The sequence below is a fragment of the Mytilus californianus genome, unplaced genomic scaffold (genome assembly GCF_021869535.1).
Source record: "Mytilus californianus isolate M0D057914Y unplaced genomic scaffold, xbMytCali1.0.p SCAF_3, whole genome shotgun sequence".
Taxonomy (NCBI): domain Eukaryota; kingdom Metazoa; phylum Mollusca; class Bivalvia; order Mytilida; family Mytilidae; genus Mytilus; species Mytilus californianus.
The window spans coordinates 84,785,635-84,805,332 of record NW_026262679.1 but is presented as its reverse complement, the minus strand read 5'-3'; the positions used below and the strand labels follow the sequence as shown (position 1 = coordinate 84,805,332).

At 33.4% G+C, this 19,698-nt stretch overlaps 1 protein-coding gene across 1 annotated transcript; it reads right to left on the bottom strand.

Moving 5' to 3' along the window:
* Positions 1-322: 322 nt before the first annotated feature.
* LOC127733674 (mesenchyme-specific cell surface glycoprotein-like) lies at positions 323-16,718 on the bottom strand. Its single transcript, XM_052242987.1, has 10 exons — positions 16,544-16,718; positions 15,709-15,960; positions 13,414-13,600; positions 9,886-10,030; positions 7,711-7,825; positions 5,688-5,870; positions 3,772-3,840; positions 2,100-2,341; positions 973-1,181; positions 323-429 (listed from the first exon to the last, which is right to left on the bottom strand). Exons 1-10 carry the CDS (start codon positions 16,716-16,718, stop codon positions 324-326), a joined length of 1,683 nt encoding a protein of 560 aa, XP_052098947.1. The 3' UTR covers position 323.
* Between the last annotated feature and the right edge of the window lie 2,980 nt (positions 16,719-19,698).

Genomic DNA, 19,698 nt, shown 5'->3' with positions numbered 1-19,698 from the left:
GAACGTCTGACAAACGTTTCGTTTTCATATGACTCCTTAATCGAACTCCAATCAAAACCGTAAGCCAAATCAATCACGAGTTGATTAAACTATCAGAAAACAAAAGTTATGCGGAATCTGTCTAAGGCCATCTACGCATGTGATATAAAATTACTTACTGTTTCGAATGATTTTACTATTTCATTAAAACAGTAGTTACAGAAAATGACCACATCAATGATATTTAATGTCAGCACAAGAGTGTAAACTATTCTGCATCTGTGAAATAAATTGAATTCAACAGAGATGAGGATTGTAGAACCAAAAAGTATGTTGTTTTTATTTTATTTCCGTACGAAGCTAACTTCATATACTCCAAGAGAACCAGTCGCTGAGCCAATTGCCCACACCAATACTCTTCCATTAGGCGAATCACTTGCGTTTATAACTCTGAATAATGAAAATATCATCTGATTTAAGAACAGTAAATGTTTCATTGTTAAACTCTGTTTAGCAGCAACGTGTTTTTAACCATAAACAAGACCAGACCGCTCTATGTAATTAATCTGTTTGAAGTAGAAGGTAGATGTGCTTTGATGGTTTTGGTTTTATTGATTCACGATTTTTCTAGACTCAGGATGATTTAAAGCTTATCATGTGGTATAGATAACTGTAAAATGCTGAAAATCATACGTTGACCTAGATATCATGAATGTTTTTCTGTTGTTTTGTGTTACTTACTCATTGAGGTAAACACTACATCTCCTATTTTCATTACAAAAAAAAGATAAATATTAATGGTACCAAATCATAAAAAATTAATTATTATACCTATGTTGCTTTAACAGCTTTTGCCTGTATATATAGTACAATACCAGAAATTATTATACGATGTGTCAAATAGCAAAAAATAACTACATCTAAAACAACATTGATGCTAGAATAGATGATATATATATATATATATATATATATATATATATAAATGCATACCCGACGTCTGTTATAATGGCGTCACCAGCTTGATTAGCGCTATATAAGGCGTTCCAAGTTTGAGTTGTCTGCCCTTCTCGGTGTACACTTTGGTGTCTAGGTACTAATAATTCATCACTGTAAAGATGTATAGCACCTGTTCTTGTACCAACTACTATTAAAGGTGTAGTGCCACTCATTCCAACAGCTAATGCGGTTGGCTCTGGACCCTGATAAACGTTTTAAAGACCTATATCATTTATGACAAATCAAGGAATATAGCAAAAATGAGAAACAACGGAAAAACGACGAAACGACAAGCAAGTCCATAAAACACTACATAGAAACATAAAAACTGAGCAACACGAACCTCGCCAAAATCCGGGTAGGGGTAGGGCGGGGTGGGGGTTAACCCAGGTGCGTCAGAAGGACAAGTGCAAAACCGGTAATGAGTCTCAGTCGGTGATGTCACAATCGAAGAAAAGGACAATACTGTCGTTACGACAATTGGAATGTATCCATGTAATCTGTAACATAGATATTCCTTAGCGTTTAACCAACTCATGTTGCTATCAGTTAAACCTTAAGAAGGGAGGACTTCAACTTTTCCAAATGGAAACATTGATTCAATAGATCCCTTATATGCAGTATTCATCTGTAAAGCTTTGATTTGTCTATAAGTTTCAAAAAAATTCATTTTGATCAAGGATGTCCTTCTATGCTTTACTTTACAAACACATGTAAAATTTACCTTATTTACCAAAAACTGTCAGCCAAGTTTAGCACAGAATATCAATTGTTGCAAAATTCTTAAAGTTTATTGTACAGACTCTTCAATATTCAATTTTCACTAGGTTTCATTAGTTTTCTGCCTTTTACCTAATCCATGAAACACATCAGTGGAAATTGGCCTTATGCTTTCTGACTAAACCAAGAAGAACTCTATTGACTGGTTGATTGTTGGAGTTACCACTACGTTCAGCAATATTGGCTATATCATCATGGCGGTCAGTGTTTTTATGGAGGAAGCAGAGTACACGATGAGAGCCACCCAGACCCAGAATGGATTCCAAGAGTTGCCTACGATTAGTGGAAAGTTACATTGATTTGACTTTTATTATAATTATTATTTTATTTTATCAACTTACATGATCGTCTGATCTTAGGTCTCTCTGTTGAAGTGGTGACTGGTTTCCGTTACTGCACTCTCCATTGAAGGTATTTGGATACAATTCGTTTTCTTTTGTTTCCAGTTCATCAGCGGTATCATATGCTAATGACATTGTTTGTACCTGCCATAATGAAGCACTTCGTGCTCCATAAGCAGTAACATCTTTAATTCTTTGTGAGATAGGATCTCTCCCGTCTGACTCTCGAACAAGTAAACGACCTGCACAAGTATAGAAAAATTAGTTTTTAGTCATTTTATCGTTTGTCATTTGCTAAATGTTTTCTGATAAGGGATCTAAATGATCTGATATAAATGTAGAGTATAGAAGAAAGTTAACTAACCCTGTTTTGTTTTATCAATTCACTTGTCTTTCCTTCGAATTGTACAAAACATATGGAAAAGATAATTAGTTTATTATTTCAAAGAATGAGAGATTGTGTCCTGTTAAGTCGAAAATAAACTGACAACGCCATGGGAAAAAAAGAAAATGACCAAAACACAAACAACAAAACACAACTAGAAAACTAAAGACTGAGCAACACGACCCCCCCCCCCCCCCCAATAAAAAAGTCGGGCAATTGCATGTGCTCCGGAAGTATAAGCAGATCCTGTTCCACATGTGGCACCCGTCATGTTGTTCATGTAAGTACAAACCCGGTGATAAGTCTGATTCGGTAGGTCACATTCGGGGAAAAGGAGGATGGAATTGTGGTTACGACAATTGGAACACATCCGTCGTCTTTTGTAAAACAGATAATCCATCACGGTCAACCAACTCGTGATGGCGTCCATAAAAGTTTCGAAAGGATGATTTCAACTTCACCACTTGGAACACTTGCTTTTATAGCTTCCTTGTGAGTAGCAACCCTCTATCAAGGAAATCATGATAGGAAACGCAAGCCCTGGAATATCGTATCAACTGGGAGATATATACTCCGTATGCAGGCGCTGCTGGAATGTTGCTCCATAGAAATGGAAAGTTCATAACTAGGAAGCTGAAATCATTTTTTCTGTCATAAAGTTTTTTTCTCAGCTTTGATGGGATAACTAGTGGGTATTTATTACAAAAGATACAAATACATGATTTTAATTTTCTTCATGAAACATAGGATCGTATATGTCTTTATTTATTAATTTGTTGATGAGAGGTCTAAAAAAGAATAAATAAATCAAAAGGCGTATTATTTTATTCAACATATTATAGCACCAGTTTAAATGATGAATACTGTAAATTCATTAATTATTGCGTGCATTTATTATTGCGATTTGTGAAGAATGGACATAAATGCAAGATTAGTTTATGCGATATCAGGAAAAGCTGTAGACATATATATGCATCAGATATCAGAATTATTGCGATACTCACCCAGTCGCATTACTCGCATTAATAAAAACCTCGCAATTATTTCTGAATTAACAGTTACCTTTTATGATCTGTATCATCAAATCACATGATTAAGGTACCTTTGAAATTTTAGATGAAAGTTTCCATGATGGGTTGCTGATTTTGTACCCAAGAGATAAATATATGACAATTCTATTTTCAAATAACGGACTCTTTTTGCTAGTAGTCCATTATGATGATAACGGTATCCTTAGGCGATACCTTGGTGAATATACATATACATTTATGGAAAGTAATAACTTACCAAGTTGCTGATTGGAACTCACAGCTGTGGTTAACGTTGGTGGCCACGAAGATTGATCGAAGTCGCTATCTAATATTAGAAAAAAATAACCATTTGAATCGCTACAAATATTTCATAAATCTTCAAATCGGCCGTTCAATAACTAATCGTTTGAAGGAATTATTTATGACATACTCAGATGTAAAGCTTATTGCCTAAACTAATGACTGGTATGTATTTTAATGTTTAAGAAAACAATAATTATATTTGTTATATTAAACAAATATTTTATGGTGTCGAGCATCATATTACTTTCGGTCAGGTTTTGTTTTCGTGGTTTTGTGATTTTGACACAGTTTTCTTTTTTTGGGGAAGTTTTATATTGTGCATTCATTTATTTGTGGTTAACAATTTTCATGTTTTGAGAAAACATGTTTTTTTGGGTATTTAATTAAATGTTTTTTTTACAAAAGTCTGCATACAAGCCTATAGAAATTTGTATTCCGTTGAACATTTAAACCGTTAATTTTTTTAATATTTGCACTCTCTCTCAGATGCATTAAACATTTCTGACAGGTGGAAGTCAATTGATACCCTCGACTTCCTCGTCATCTAAAGTACACAACGTGAATTACACATAAATTGATATTGACATATACCATGTTCCGAGGATTACACAAAGAAGGTTGCCGTTATATATTTGTGCGTTGCTTTATTGTAATTTTAAGTGTCGTTATAGACTTAATAATTAAGAAAAGATTAACAAAATACTTTTAATAACTAAATATCAAGTAATCATATATTGGTCATCATCGAGAAAAAGCATCAGTGAACTGATCGAGGTATTTACATCTCATTTCGTAAAACAGTATGTAATTAATGACAGGTGATATGATAAAAAAAATCATTCATTGGAAATATTGTGAATAAACGTAATCAAATATTGCAGATTAGACAAAGGTATTACAAAATAATACATTTTTTAATTTTGAATATCAGCGTTTATCCAACAATGTGTGATCCTGTAGCAAGATACGCATCGATCTGGTCTCGAAATACCCATCCTGTATTTAATTCAATCCGTATTCTGATCATCCGTATAAAATTTCGATTCCTTTTTCTGACGCGTGTCCAATTTTATAACTCATTCAAGCCAAATCAGAACTAACTGTTGTTAAGTAATAAATTCAAGATGTTGTGTATATGGTATGAAACTGATAGGCAATGTATTAGTTACATTATATTGAACTATTGAAGTGATCCAAATAAGCCGTGTACATTTTTTATCATAAATTCAAGCAGGGTACAATTTTATCTTAAATTCAAAATACATGTTAAGTCATATTAATGCAACAATGTTTTAATAACCAGCGCAAAACACTTCAATATACTTAAACACAATTGCTCTACTCTTGAAGACTATTGATACGATTATTGTGAAATATTTCATCTTGTTATAACCATTTTATTGTGACAAAGTTTTGATTTCTTTTTCAACACGGTCTCTGTCCCATAAGACGTCACTGTACAGTATAGCGACCATATGTCTCATATTAATGTTTATTTCTCAAATAAGAGCGGTATAAATACTAAGTATAATAATTTGAACTAATACAAGATGTATTTTATAGATACATGTTCAGTGAAGATGATATCATGCAATGTAATAATAATATACAATTGTTCACCAATGGGTTTTATCACAATTTAAAAGAGAGGAGAAAGATATTAAAGGGACATTCAAACTCATAAGTAGAAAATAAACTGACAACGCCATAGCTAAAAAAGAAAAAAACCAACAGACAAACAACAGTACACAAAACACAACATAGAAAACTGAAGACTGAGCATAAAATGTACAGTTTTTGGTTAAAAATTTAAATAATCGGATTTATTATTAAAATCTTTTATTATTTTTCATTAGAAATTAAGCATACCCAGAGATATTTGTCTTGCTCTTTTAGACTCATCAAATGAATTCGTTAATCCATCAGCAGCTGCATATCTTTTTATAACTCCTTGGTTTGCTGATACTATATACTCCTGGCCATTTAAAGTAGCAGTTGCAATATCTGTTGGCTGGTACATCGCATAAATAGGATGGTGTAAAAGATTAGCCCCTGCAACAGTCAACATATTAAAACATATATTAAATGCAACTAAATAATTCACATAAAGGGACATTAGCTGTCAAATTCATGTTCACCGATATGACCCAAATTCTCATATTGATTTTAACATACTTTAACGCATATCCAAATTACAAAAAGTCCAAAAGAAACAATTAGCAATGCATGAACTATAATGAATCAGCAATTCGTGCGTACTTTAGACTAGACGTCATCTAATTATACATCGAGGTGACCTCCGAAGACTGCCGAAGGTCATACAACCCGAAATAAACATAAACAGATAAGCACGTATAGTCTCGATTTTTCTAGTTCTGTTTGATTTCATGTAAAAGGTTAAAAATATATGTAAATTATCGTTTTACTTGTCAAAGAAAGCTTTTTTTGTGGGCTTAACACATGTGCAACCAATATCACTAAAGGTCGAAGTAAAGATTGCTTGAATATGGATTTAAATGAGTCGAATAAATAACTTGCAAGCCAATAATACCTCAGTCTATTTTTCAGCTTATTTTTGACGAAATTGAACCAAACTGACTGCTTATAGCAAAATATCAACCCTATATTCCACAATAATACAAGAAACAAAAAGCATTATATTCAAATTTTGTGTAATTCGTAGCTAATTACCCCTTTAAAAATTCTTTTACATATGAAACCGAATTCTATGCGCACAATACGATATAAAATCGATATCGTCAATAAATGCATACGGATAACAGGAACTGTCAAAACAACATCACAGTACACCCGTCTCATCCGAAAAGAATCCAGACATACAAACAACAACATGCAACAAATGGCCACGATAGCCTTACTTGGGACAGGCACAATATGTGGTGTGATTTAACCATTGAATTAACGCGCACATAAACCTCCCCATTTAGCTATTAGACCATCTGTCATAAAATATAAACACATAACACACTTTTGTGAATGATGGAGCGGTACATGTGGGATTACCAGTTTTTCGATTTGTTCAGTTAGACATTTCTAGTAAGGGGTTTTGCATATAAAAGCAACACTGTTATCTGCTGGACTAACACCATATTAGCAGTGCAGAGAAAATAAAGCACCAATAACCACAGACTTCTTGAAAGAGTTAGAAACCCGTGTGCTCGTTGTACGTTGTAGATTGTGAATGTCATTTTGAATGCATGACTTTATAGCATTTATCATTTTAGATAAAGTTTTCAGTCTTGTTTCATCTGGCTCGTGTCTACTAATGTTCTGTCATAGTCCTAAACTGCATTTATCAGTAATCTGAAGTGCTTCTTCGGGTTGATAAGCTGGGGAATTTGATAATTAAGGGACTTTGGTGAAAAATCTTTAAGTCGATTATTGTTTACAATGCCAAATTTCTCCTTGAGGCTTGAGGTCTCTAATACTTAAGAAATGTTAACATCATTTGATTCCATTTCAGTATTTGAACGTTCAAAACAGATATTGATGTAAATTGTTTTTAAATACAACGGAATTATGTTTGTTATGGAAATACTATTCTTTTCGAAATTCCCTACTTACTCTATTGGCAAACTAATTCAAAATGGAATACACGCATCTATATAATTCTCGTAAGAAGCTACACGATCACCAATGTGACTCTTTTGGGGAATACGTATTTCAAATATTTACTAAAGAATTCCTTTAAAGCATGTCGACAGTAGAAATGGTGAGTTCAAGTCTTTGATAGGGTACACATGAAATACTTGTAGATCCCAATACCTAATACAATTACACATACAGTTCATACTATATTTGATTTTACAATGTTACTTTGAATGTGGGAACATATATCAAAATTGAAACTTTACAACTAGAAATTTCATACCTCCATCTTGATCGCTACCGTCTGTTCTGAAAAGCGTCCAGTTCTTCAAACCAAGTCCGAAAAGTTCATTCACTGAATATGCGTTGATGTCTATTCTAGCAATAGCATTATTTTCCTAAATATAACAAAGAAAAAAATATTCATACTGTTTTGTTATCCTTGGCTTCCTTTTGTCTTGTTTCGAGTGTCCTGTCGCAGGAAAATTAAGAAAAGCCCTTTGGAGGCACCAACATAATACTATAAGTCTTTATTCACTATGGTAATGAGTGATTCATTTCATTTCAAATTAATATTATAATATCAAGTTTGACTGTATTTATGAATTTGTCTATTTCCTTGCGACAAAGGATTAACTTAAAAAGAAAAGCCAACATAATCATGTGTAATTTCAATACATCTTAACGTAATGTATATTAACTGTCAATCTATTAAAAGAAATATTGTGCAAAATTAAATTTTTCAGTTTTCTATTTAGTTTTTTGTGGATATGTTTGTCTTTTCGTCATCATTTGGTCTTTTGTCATGGCGTTGTCACTTCCCTTCGACTAATGAGTTTTATCTTTCGCCTCTTTTATCCGGATGTGTAAAGAATCACAGGAAGAAGATATCAAAAGTTGAATTCCAGAGATATATAATAAACGAGACCGACCAATAGCATCGAGACAGGTGTATTTAGCAAGGACAGATGTATATAAATAGTGAACACATAAATTTAATGGAACGTATAAGATCCTCTGAGTGATCATTTAGCCTCCGTGCTATTCAAGTTTAGTATACTGACATGAATAAAGGGATCATTCTTTCTCCTTTTTTATGTAGAATATGTGTAAACTCGGCAAGATTTAATTATATGTCTCCTTTGCCTAAAAAAATAAATATGTGAATATGGTATACGGGAGACGAAAAAATCTTAAATTAAACTATCTTTATTTTCCACTCATAAATAACGGTTAGATGCTTCAATTAATTTTTACAGGCTTCTTCAGTAACCATTCATATGATCGCGTGTTTTGATCGGAGATCCTTGACCATTGACCTTTAAGTTGAGGTTCAGTTCAAAGGTCAACATGACGTTTTATATTTTGACCTTTGCATGTTATTGTTATTCCATTGAAACTAAAGGCGTGAAAAAAACAAAGAAATCGAGAAAAATGATCTGGACATTATTACAAAGATTTGATACATCTAGTTTAAAGGGGCATTAGTTACGAGATAAAAAAAAATTAAAATATGATTTTATGTTTGTTTAATCATTAATGTAAGTGAAATAGTGAAATAATAATTCGGTTTTATCAGCCAGTTTGATTCAATTTTGTCAAAATAAGCTAATAAGATCGCTGAAGAATTATTCACTTGCAAGTGAATAATTCGACCTCATTGAATACGTATTCATGTGACCTTCAATTTAACCCCTAAGCTAGAGATAGGTTACGTATTAACTAGGCGTATTCAGCTATTAAAAGGAAAAGAATTGAAAGTGAAACAAGGGTAAATCATTTGGTTGACTGATTCGATCCACAAAAACTCAGCCTTGTACAGGTAAAAACGATGATAAACATATTTTTAAAACCTAAATTATGAAATCAAACAGACCTAGACAAATCCAATTACACGTGTTCGCTATCTATCTAGATCTATATTCATCTTTATATCGGGTTATATGACCGTCGGCAGTCTTCGGAAATCACCTCGATGTTTAATGAGACTAAAATACACACGAAATGCTGATACATATTATCGAGTCCATGCATCATAAATTGTTTATTTTAGACGTTTTATAATTTGGAAATACGTTTAAGTATGTTATAAATCAAGTATGAGAATTTGAGTCAAATCGGTGAACATGAATTTGACAGCTTATGTCCCTTTAAACCATCCAGCTGGTAACATTTATAGGAGTTGTTACACTTTTGATACTTAAATGTATGATTTATTGATAAAAGCTTCATACTGGTATATGATAAAGCAATGTTTTTTTTTGTATTAGGTTACAGACATATGACCTTGAAAAGAACAACCGGAAATTACCTGGTGTAAGCCGGAAGTAGTCAGTTTTTCATGCAAAAATACGGAGGAGCCATATATTTTTGGAATCAACATAAAGTAACCAATTATATAAAGCAAAAAGTTACATTCTGTAAATTTTTTTATACAAAATTAAAGATGACTACTCACAGGAAGTGAAACATAAGCAAATCGTTGGTCATTGCTTATAGTAACCTGGTCAGGCTCGAGATCATCCCACATATTGTTGACAATCCCAGCAGTATGGTCTCCCCTATATACCCACCTCACACCCCTTGACTGATACTCAGTTTCCCTATGTTGGTGAAACAGAAGTTCATAAGTTAATACAATATATATCAATATCTTTAAACTTTTTAAATTTTTGTGATAAAAGTACCCCGATAAATGACCTTATATATTATGAGAACTATTAGTTTGAGATGCGATATGTATTTTGTTTAACAAATTAGGATAAATGAATCATAGTCATTTCGTACCATAACCATTTCGTACCACCCATTTCGTACCATAACAAAAACCATTTCGTACCATAACCATTTCGTACCATATGGAAGATTATAATGTATACCACTTCGAACCATATGGAAGATTATTATGTATACCATTTCGTACCATATGGGAGATTATAATGTATACCATTTCGCACCATATGGAAGATTATGATGTTTACCATTTCGTACCATATGCTATTTTTATATGTATTCATAATTCAGTACTGAAGGTAAGTTTTGCTTTGTTTAATTGCCTATCATTTGATAGAATGTGCGTACATGATATTTCTTGATTGGAGATGAGAACAAAACCGGAATTTAGTTAAAACTTTCGATACCCTGTTTTTTGTCATATGATTGATTGGATGTAATTACTGTCTGAATATTTTTTCTATACCAAGTATGATATGGTAAAGTTCAATTCAGTCGAAATGATATAGCATTTTTCCCTTATGGTACGAAATGGTAAAGCATTTTTTCCATATGGCACGAAATGGTAAATCTGTTTTTTGCCATATGGTACGAAATGGTTTATGTTCATGGTACGAAATGGCAAATTCATGGTACGAAATGGTCATTCTGGGTACGAATTGACAATGGTACGAAATGGTTATGGTACTAAATGACTGGATACCGGATACATGTAAATGGATATGCATAAAATATTTAATTTCTGCTGAAAGTTTTAGCTACCAACAATCAATATATCTACATTGTGTATACAATTATTTCATGTACTGTTCAGGCAATGAAGCTTTTTTCACATTTGAGTGATCTCCCGTATAACAGTGAAAATCTTATCTAGAAATTAACTCAGATGTAAGCACGTTCCATCGTCCGTCAAAAATGTATAATATATGCACCTATGTCTAATAAGTTCGAAACTTAAGTTAATTATAAGGAATTTAATTTCTCTATACACCTCTAATAAATATTGCATTTTTCATTTTGGCTCACAACATTTTGGAGAGAGCAATAAAATGAGACTAGGAGATTATAAATCTGATGCGTCCAAAGAGCTTTTCATGATTTATCTACACTAGGAAGGCTCAAACCCAAAAATCCAAGCAAGTAATTTATAAATACTTGAATAATTGATGAGCTGTGCGACCAAAAGGGACGAAAAAACCAATAGTGAACCCCATATACGATGAACCTTGCCTGAGGGAGTTGTTACTTTCAGTTTCTAAATTATCTCTAAATTTATCAACTGTACATTTAAGAAAGGTATGTTATAAATCATATCAGTACCGAAGCACCAACCACTGGCTGTTAACCACCAGCAGTGGCATCGACCCTGTGCTGGTAAATGAAAGTTATTTTATAAATTGTAGGCGGCCAAGGACGTTCATTCTCTGAATATGAAAGTCTAGGACGTAAACAACTTGAATATTTAATGAGCTTTATAACAAAAAGGGACTTAAAAGAGTAGCAAAACCCACAATAGGCCAAATTCTCTGAGGAAGAGTCATAAATGAGTGCATAAGAATGTTATTTAGTACAGTAATGAATTAAGGCGGCACATTTCGCTAATCGATAAAGAAGATACAAATCAATGTAACAAACAAGAACTGATGGAATTGCATGAACTGTCAAAGGATCGAGACCGGATGTGTCGACAGGTATATTGTCTTCTGCTATGCATACATCATCTGCAATGCGTATCCACATTCAGTAAAATAAAAAGAGGTGGAAGATAACAATGAGACATTCAAAACTCATTAGTCGAAGAAAAACTGACAACGCAGTGGCAAAAATAAAGGAAAACGACGAAACCACGAACAAATCTACAAAACACTACATAGCAAACTAAAGACAGAGCAGCACAAATCCAACCAACAAACCAGGCCGAACTCAGGTGCCCCAGAAGAGTAAGCATTTCTTGCGACACATTTGGAACCCTTCTTGATGCTCATGCAAGTACACATTCGGCGATAAGTCTCATATGTTGATGTCACAATCGAGGAGAAGAGGATATTGGTTACGACAATTGGAGCATATCTCTGGTCATCCGTGACAAAGTAATTCCATAACAGTCAACCATCTCATGATGGTGTCCGTACAACTTTCGATTGGATGTCACAATCGGGAATGGGACATAAACGGTAAGATAACAGATCATACGATGTTAAATGGTACTTGTTATATAAAACAGAACACCAACTGTTAAATAAGCTATGATACCGTTTTTTTATACACATACGCATTTTAATTTCTATTACATACCGTATATCGAGTTGTTTGCGTGTGTTTAATTTTCGCTTTTTTTGCAGCAACAAAAATAAACCCGAAAATTTTAACCCGCGTACATTTCCCTGTATGTTCCAAAATTTATTAAATAACGTTATTAATAAAATCGGTCTTTTGTGATGATTGACAGATAAAAAATGTGCATAGCTAATTAAGAATTCATTTTTTATAATAATTAAATTGGCTAATCATACATGTCATACCTTTTGATTGGTGACATTTTCATTTAATTAACGATGATCTAATGTTATCAAAAATCGAACATTTTGCATATAAAATGATACATATAATGTAAAAATGAAAAAAAAATCACATTAACACGAATTTTTGCATAAATATGCTTTAAAATTGCCCTGTTATACTATCACAAAAAATGATAAAAAAACTTTATTTTTCGCATGCACCAATGAAAGCAATTAACTTTGTCTTGCTTGTTCTCCAAATTATGTGTATTCTAATTTGTAGTATTTGTATTTATTTGATATCGATTTTCTGTCATTCAAACAAGTTTATGTTATTTACATATCAATTATAATACACTACAGTGATTTTTTTCGCGTGTATGTTCCCAATCAGCGAAAATAATTCACAGTGAAAATTTAACCTGCCCATTTTGTCATCAAATCGTGAAAAAAAACCCGCCGCGAAAAAAAACCCGATATACAGTATTTGAAGGGGATTAAGTGTGTTTTCTTGTGCTGTTTATTTGACAAAAAGAAGTATCAACGTAAATTATTTTTGAAGAGCTGATTCAAGAAGAATCGGACATCTATTTATATTATAAAAACAAAAAAACAGAGGGTAGCGCCTTACTCTTATAAGGAAATAATTTGTTTTCCAAAAACTGCCAAGAAATCAAAGCAGTAATTGAATTTTCCGTTTTCCTTGGATTCTTGAATGTGACAATGTTACATGTTCACTGCTATATATCTACCTATTTTCTATGAAGGATTGGAATCCTATGTTGACATGTGCTGGAGATCCAAGATCATTCCTTAGCAAAATAGACACTGAACCTGGTGGGTCTATGAATGACCCATCAAGTCCACCACGACCTTCATTCGCAACGACAAGCTTCTGACAGTCATTAGTAAATGCCATTCCTTTTGGGTCAACGCCAACTAAAATTAAAATCAAATATGAACTACAATATAAGTTATGTTTTCCTGTAATATTTGCAAATGTTTCTGAAAAACTCTCCAATATACCATGCTTATAATTTGGTATGCCATACACGCTTTTCTTCTATAACAATCTACTAAGCGGTTCTTCTCGAATCAAAACTAAAATATAAGGTAATGTTTGCCTGTAATATTTGCAAATGTTTCTGAAAAAACTCTCAAATATACCATGCTTATAATTTGGTATGCAAGACACACTTTTCTTCTATATAAATCTACTTAACGGTTCTCGAATCAAAACAATTGTCAGGCAAATTCAATTGCTAAGTCGGAGGAGCATTGAAAACCAGAAATCCCAAAAGTTATGCCAAATATGGCTAGAGGCAACCATGTTTTATTAAAAAAACAACGTTCTAATGATTACATTTGTTGTTTGTTTTTCGATTGACCTAACTTTAATCTAATAATAAAATTGAGAATGGAAATGGGGAATGTGTCAAAGAGACAACAACCCGACCATAGAACAGACAACAGCAGAAGGTCACCAACAGGTCTTCAATGCAGCGAGAAATTCCCGCACCCGGAGGCGTCAATGCCTTATTTCCCAAGCAAACGCCCAAAACATGTTCCACTTTCCAAGTTAAGTAGAGATTATTCATAAACTAAGATCAACCGAGAAAACCTCAAATGTAATCTGGATGAAGTTATTGTATTAATACAAAAATAAACTCAATAACGCAATGGATGTTAATTTTTGAACCGACAAATCTGCAATTGAAGCTTGCACCGCTTCCATTTTTGTAAATTTATTTTGTAAGTTTAATGGTCTTTAAGATATTTTCTTACATAGCCAAAAGACTTAGAGATATAATATTAGTTACACAGTGTGCTAGTGACCTAATACGATATATATGGGGTCAGTAATTTCCATATGGGGTGAGAGCGAACCCTATATGGAATTTACTGACCCCATATATATCGTATTAGGTCACTAGCACACTGTGACTATCTTAACATCTTAAGATGTGGCATTTAGATTAGTGGCCTATCAAAGTGATCAAGTCTTCAATATAAAGAACCCACGTCCATTGGTCCATACAAAAACAAATGCTGACAATAACAACTTGTTAGCTTTTAATGTGTTTTCTGCATTTATTTCAATCATTCATCATCCATTTCTTCATCTGTTGTCCGGGTGAAACGTTTCAGATTTTTCCTCAACACCGTGTTGCTTTTATAAAGAGACGTAACACCAATTTTAACCGTGTACTGAAATATTTGCCACTGGACGTTAAGCAAACACCAATTATGAATCAATTGATGTAATTAAACTAGGTAATATAATACATAAAAGGAATTGAGTTGTAAGAGTTCAAAATTGAGTCTGCTGAGTCAATTGCACTTTAGGGATTAATTGAATCAGTTGAATTGATAAATATGAGATAGAATAAATCGTTTGACATCAAACATTCAGTTGAGACGGTTATACAAAACGTACTGTTTTTCTACATTGGCTAGAGGTATAGAGGTATAGGGAGAGAGTTGAGATCTCAAAAACACGTTTAACCCCGCTGCATTTTTGCGCCTGTCCCAAGTCAGGAGCCTCTGGCCTTTGTTAGTCTTGTATGATTTTCAATTTTAGTTTCTTTTATATATTTCGGAGTTTAGTATGACGTCCATTATTATTGAACTAGTACATATTTTTGTTTAGGGGCCAGCTGAAGCACGCCTCCGGGTGCGGGATTTTCTCGCTGTGTTGAAGACTCATTGGTGGCCTTCTGTTCTTTGGTCGGGTTGTTGTCTCTTTGACACATTCCCCATTTCCATTCTCAATTTTATGTAGTAGTCAATTCAGTAATTTTACTCTGTATATGAGTAATATCACATAGATAAATTTACTAGTTCGGCTAACACTACAGTAAGTTATTTTCAATTGACCAAAATAACTTAACTGATTAATGACTCGTTAGGAATGAAAGAACGAGTTTTTGAACTCGATTGACAAGTACCTCTTTCATAATTGACTGAACCGATAGAAACCAAAGTAGCCAATTCTGCTTAACCTCACCGTAATCTACCCTATGTAATATAACGTATTGTCAGCTTACCAGGTTCTACTCCAATACTAGCTAGCTGTGTATCACCACGTCTAAATGTGGTAAAAAGAATTACATATCCTTCTTTAGTAGGCACTGGAGAGTCTAAGCTTACTGCAACCGTGTCACCGCACACTTGAACATCATTAGCTCGACCATATAAGGATGCATCCATTGAATGTGTGAGTAGAATAGATGGGGCTGCTGGGTTGAACATATCAACAACATGAAGAAGGCGTGGTCGATTTATTGCTATTTGGGCGCCTGAAATAAAAAAAACAGGTTTTTTTTGTATTGTTTTCTTCAAATCAACAGAGCGACTCAAATTAAAGGCATTCGTAGTTCATCGATGTTCAAATCTAACAAATTGAATAAGAAGAAAAATCAAGGTAACAAACAAAAACTGAGGGAATTGCATAAAGCCCAAAAGGAACGATACCTGTTGCGTTGACAGGGGAAGGGTCTCATGCTATACATGCATCATCCGCCATGCGAATCCGCACTCAGTTAAAATGTATTAATCGGTAAAATTACAGAATAGATGACTATTCAGATATTAAGATCTAACACTGGTCATCGAAGACCATCTTTATTGGTAGAGAGATTGGTGGTAAGATGTTTAGAAATGTGTAAAGTAGAATATCTTGACGACCCGGTTTTGCATCGTTCTTTATAATCCTTTTTGTGAAGTTTAGGTATCCAGTATAAAGACGGAAAAATCATGAGAGGAAACGGAAGTTCTGGAATTTCGTATCAACTGGGAGATATATATTCTGAATGCAGTCGCTGCTGGAATGCTTCAATTCTGTAATTTAATATATCTTAAAAATTTACAGTAACAACTTACCTAATACATAAAGTATTCTTTCCTGTGGATCATAAGATGCCTGGTGAGCAGCGTTGCTAAATAATGCTTTTGCTCCTTGAGAAGTAGAAGGAAATGTCGTATAGCTTTGTTTTTGCAGTTGAAACTGGCCTAAAGCTGTTGATACGAACAATCCAACTAGTAGAATGATCTTCATTTTACTGTGAATATTGAAATATAAAACATATACTGTATGATTTTTGTTTAACTAAAAACAAACTGAAATCCGAAAAAAAATCCCGCTCAAACTGTTTTGTGCATTGCTTTAAGTAAATGAAGCAGTTAACGTAAATGCTTTGTACCAAAAAAGCTACCCTTAGTTAAAGTTTATCTAGTATATGCTACAACCGAAATCTAGAGCGCCAATTTAATGCAGATACATAAACAACCAAAGTGATCAACAAATCTGTCTATATTCACCTGACATTTCTGTCTATATTCACCTGACATTTCTGTCTATATTCACCTGACATTTCTGTCTATATTCACCTGACAAATCTGTCTATATTCACCTGACATTTCTGTCTATATTCACCTGACATTTCTGTCATATGAGTGCTAACAGGATAATGCAATATTGCAATCTTTCTACTGTTTGTAAAATGTATAAAAATTTTCTCCGGTACCAAATAATTTCCATTTGTCGGACCCCAAAGGTAATTGGGGAATAGAAATATGGTCACTTATGTCTTTTTACGTCTGCCAGAAAATCCATTTCCAAAGTGGGGCGTCCATTTGGCTGTGTAGTATGTACAAGTACGCAGTCACGTCCGGTCAGAATGGGGACGTTAATCTGATGCCTTGTGTAAAGAAAGTGCCACGCTTTTTGCACGTTAAGACTTCTTGAAACAACTCTTAGAGTTTGGCTTATTGCAAGGCATAATTTCTGTCCCTTTCCAAAATAACCTTATTTTCCAGTGGCAGTCCAAATGTACCCGATCTTCATCCCGGACGCCCTGTATTACAGGACCTACCTATTGTTATAATTGTTTATTTGTTCTCGTCCTGAACATGCATGAAATATTTGCCACTGGAAGTTAAACAACAATCAATCAATCAATCAATCAATTTGTCGAATCCGAATTCCTCTTATGTTAACTAGCTTTTAGATTTTTGCGAATTTTCTAAATAATTTTGGTATATAACTCCAGTTATTAAGTCGATTGCATTTCCATGGAAAGGTGTAGATGTATTATTAATGTGACAAATTCAAACTCGACATGTGCTTATTAATTCTTAGCAATATATGAACTTTAAAAGTAAGAACAAATATCAAATGACTTCGTTGAATTTATGCGACAGTTTTAAAGCTATCTATTTGTACATTTTAAGGTGTATATCTGGATGAGTTGTAGTATGAAGATTATTTGATAAATTATCATTTAATATCATTGCACTAGTGACATAATTAAAAGCGATATTATTAAGTTCAGTATTTATATGAACTTATTTGTACTGGACTATTGTCTATGTATGGTTTCTTATTCTAACTAGTCGAGATTGAAAGGGACAGGTTAAGTACTTAACGTACTGGATTAACCCTGCAACATGCTAATTACTCATAAGAAGTATAGGCAAAAGTTTAAAACTAATTTTCTAGGTTTTTAAAGTTTTAGTTTTTGTAGCAGATCTTTAGGTGCTCCACTAGACTTATGCCGTGTTAGTTCAAAATGGTATAGTCACATGTGTGTGAAAAAGCTCATCATGAATACTAGAATTAAAATTTTGTCTAAAAAAGACTCGTCAATGACGCTCGAATCAATTTTTTTTAAAGGCCAAATAAAGTGCGATGTTGAGGCGCATTGAAGACCCAAATTTGAGGATCGTATGTTGGTGTCTTTTCTGTTTTGCATTGTCGGATTTTTACATAATTTACATAAATCTCATTATTTTCTTCATTCATATATAGTATTTCATAAAAGAAAATCAGTGTACAATTTATAACGACAAAACGTATGTGTGTCTCCTAGTCCTTTTTTTAAACATAAATGTGTCGAAATTGGACAAAAGCCATTATCTGCTTATATGAAATAATTTTTTCATGGAACTTACCTAGTCGCTTGTCTGTAAAACCGTGATATGTACTAACGGGGTGAGATCTGTGTGTACATCTGTTGTGATTCCGACTTTTATCTTAAAATTGTGCGTGACGAACACGTAATACTTTACTTGGTTATTTTGAACTATAGGATGAAAACTTTATAAACCGGGACAACAGATGCATTGTCACGTGATTTATGTAATACAAAATTAACGTTTTTGCCCAAATTATAAGCTAAACCAGGTTTCTCGAACACTAACCATATCTGAATTATATAACGTACGCGTGTTTAACTGGGTCGTTGATTAATTTACTACAAAGTCGATAATGAAAAATGCAATCTTGCTTTTATTTGAAGAAAGATTGGCAATACCATTGTATATTATATTGGCTTAAAATCAAACAAAATCATGATTGAAATGATATTTAGGGTTCCAATTGTCTAACACATATAAACATCTCCATTACTTTATTTTATAGTCCACAAAACTTTGCGGTCATTCTTCAATCAGAGATTAAAGAGGAATGAGCCCTAACCTGTTAAGAGAAAGGTTAAATAGGGGAGAGGCGAAAGATACCAAAGGGACATTCAAACTCACATGTCGAAAAAAAAAATAACAAAGCCATGGCAAAAAAGAAGAAAAAGACCAAAAAGATAAACAACAGTAAACAAAACACAACACAGAAAACTAATGACCAAGCAACACGAACCCCACCAAAAACTGGGTGTGATCTAAGATGCTCTGGAAGGGCAATCAAATCCTGCTCCACATGTGACACTCGTCGTGTTGTTCATGTAAGTACAAACTCGGTGATTAATCTATTTCGGTAGGTCACATTCGGGGAAAAAGGAGGACGGGATTTTGGTTACGACGATTGGACATATCCGTCATCATCTGTGACAGGTAAATAAGTATCAATTGAAGTTAATCAGTTTAGATCGATTATGCATATAATGTTTGCATACAAAATATTACTGAATTTATCATGTCTCTTGGTATTATATATGACGTTGCTGCATGACATCTACTCTTTGATATTTATACCGATTTTAGGGTGAAGGACGACTCTAAGTAACTGTAAGAATTCTTTGATC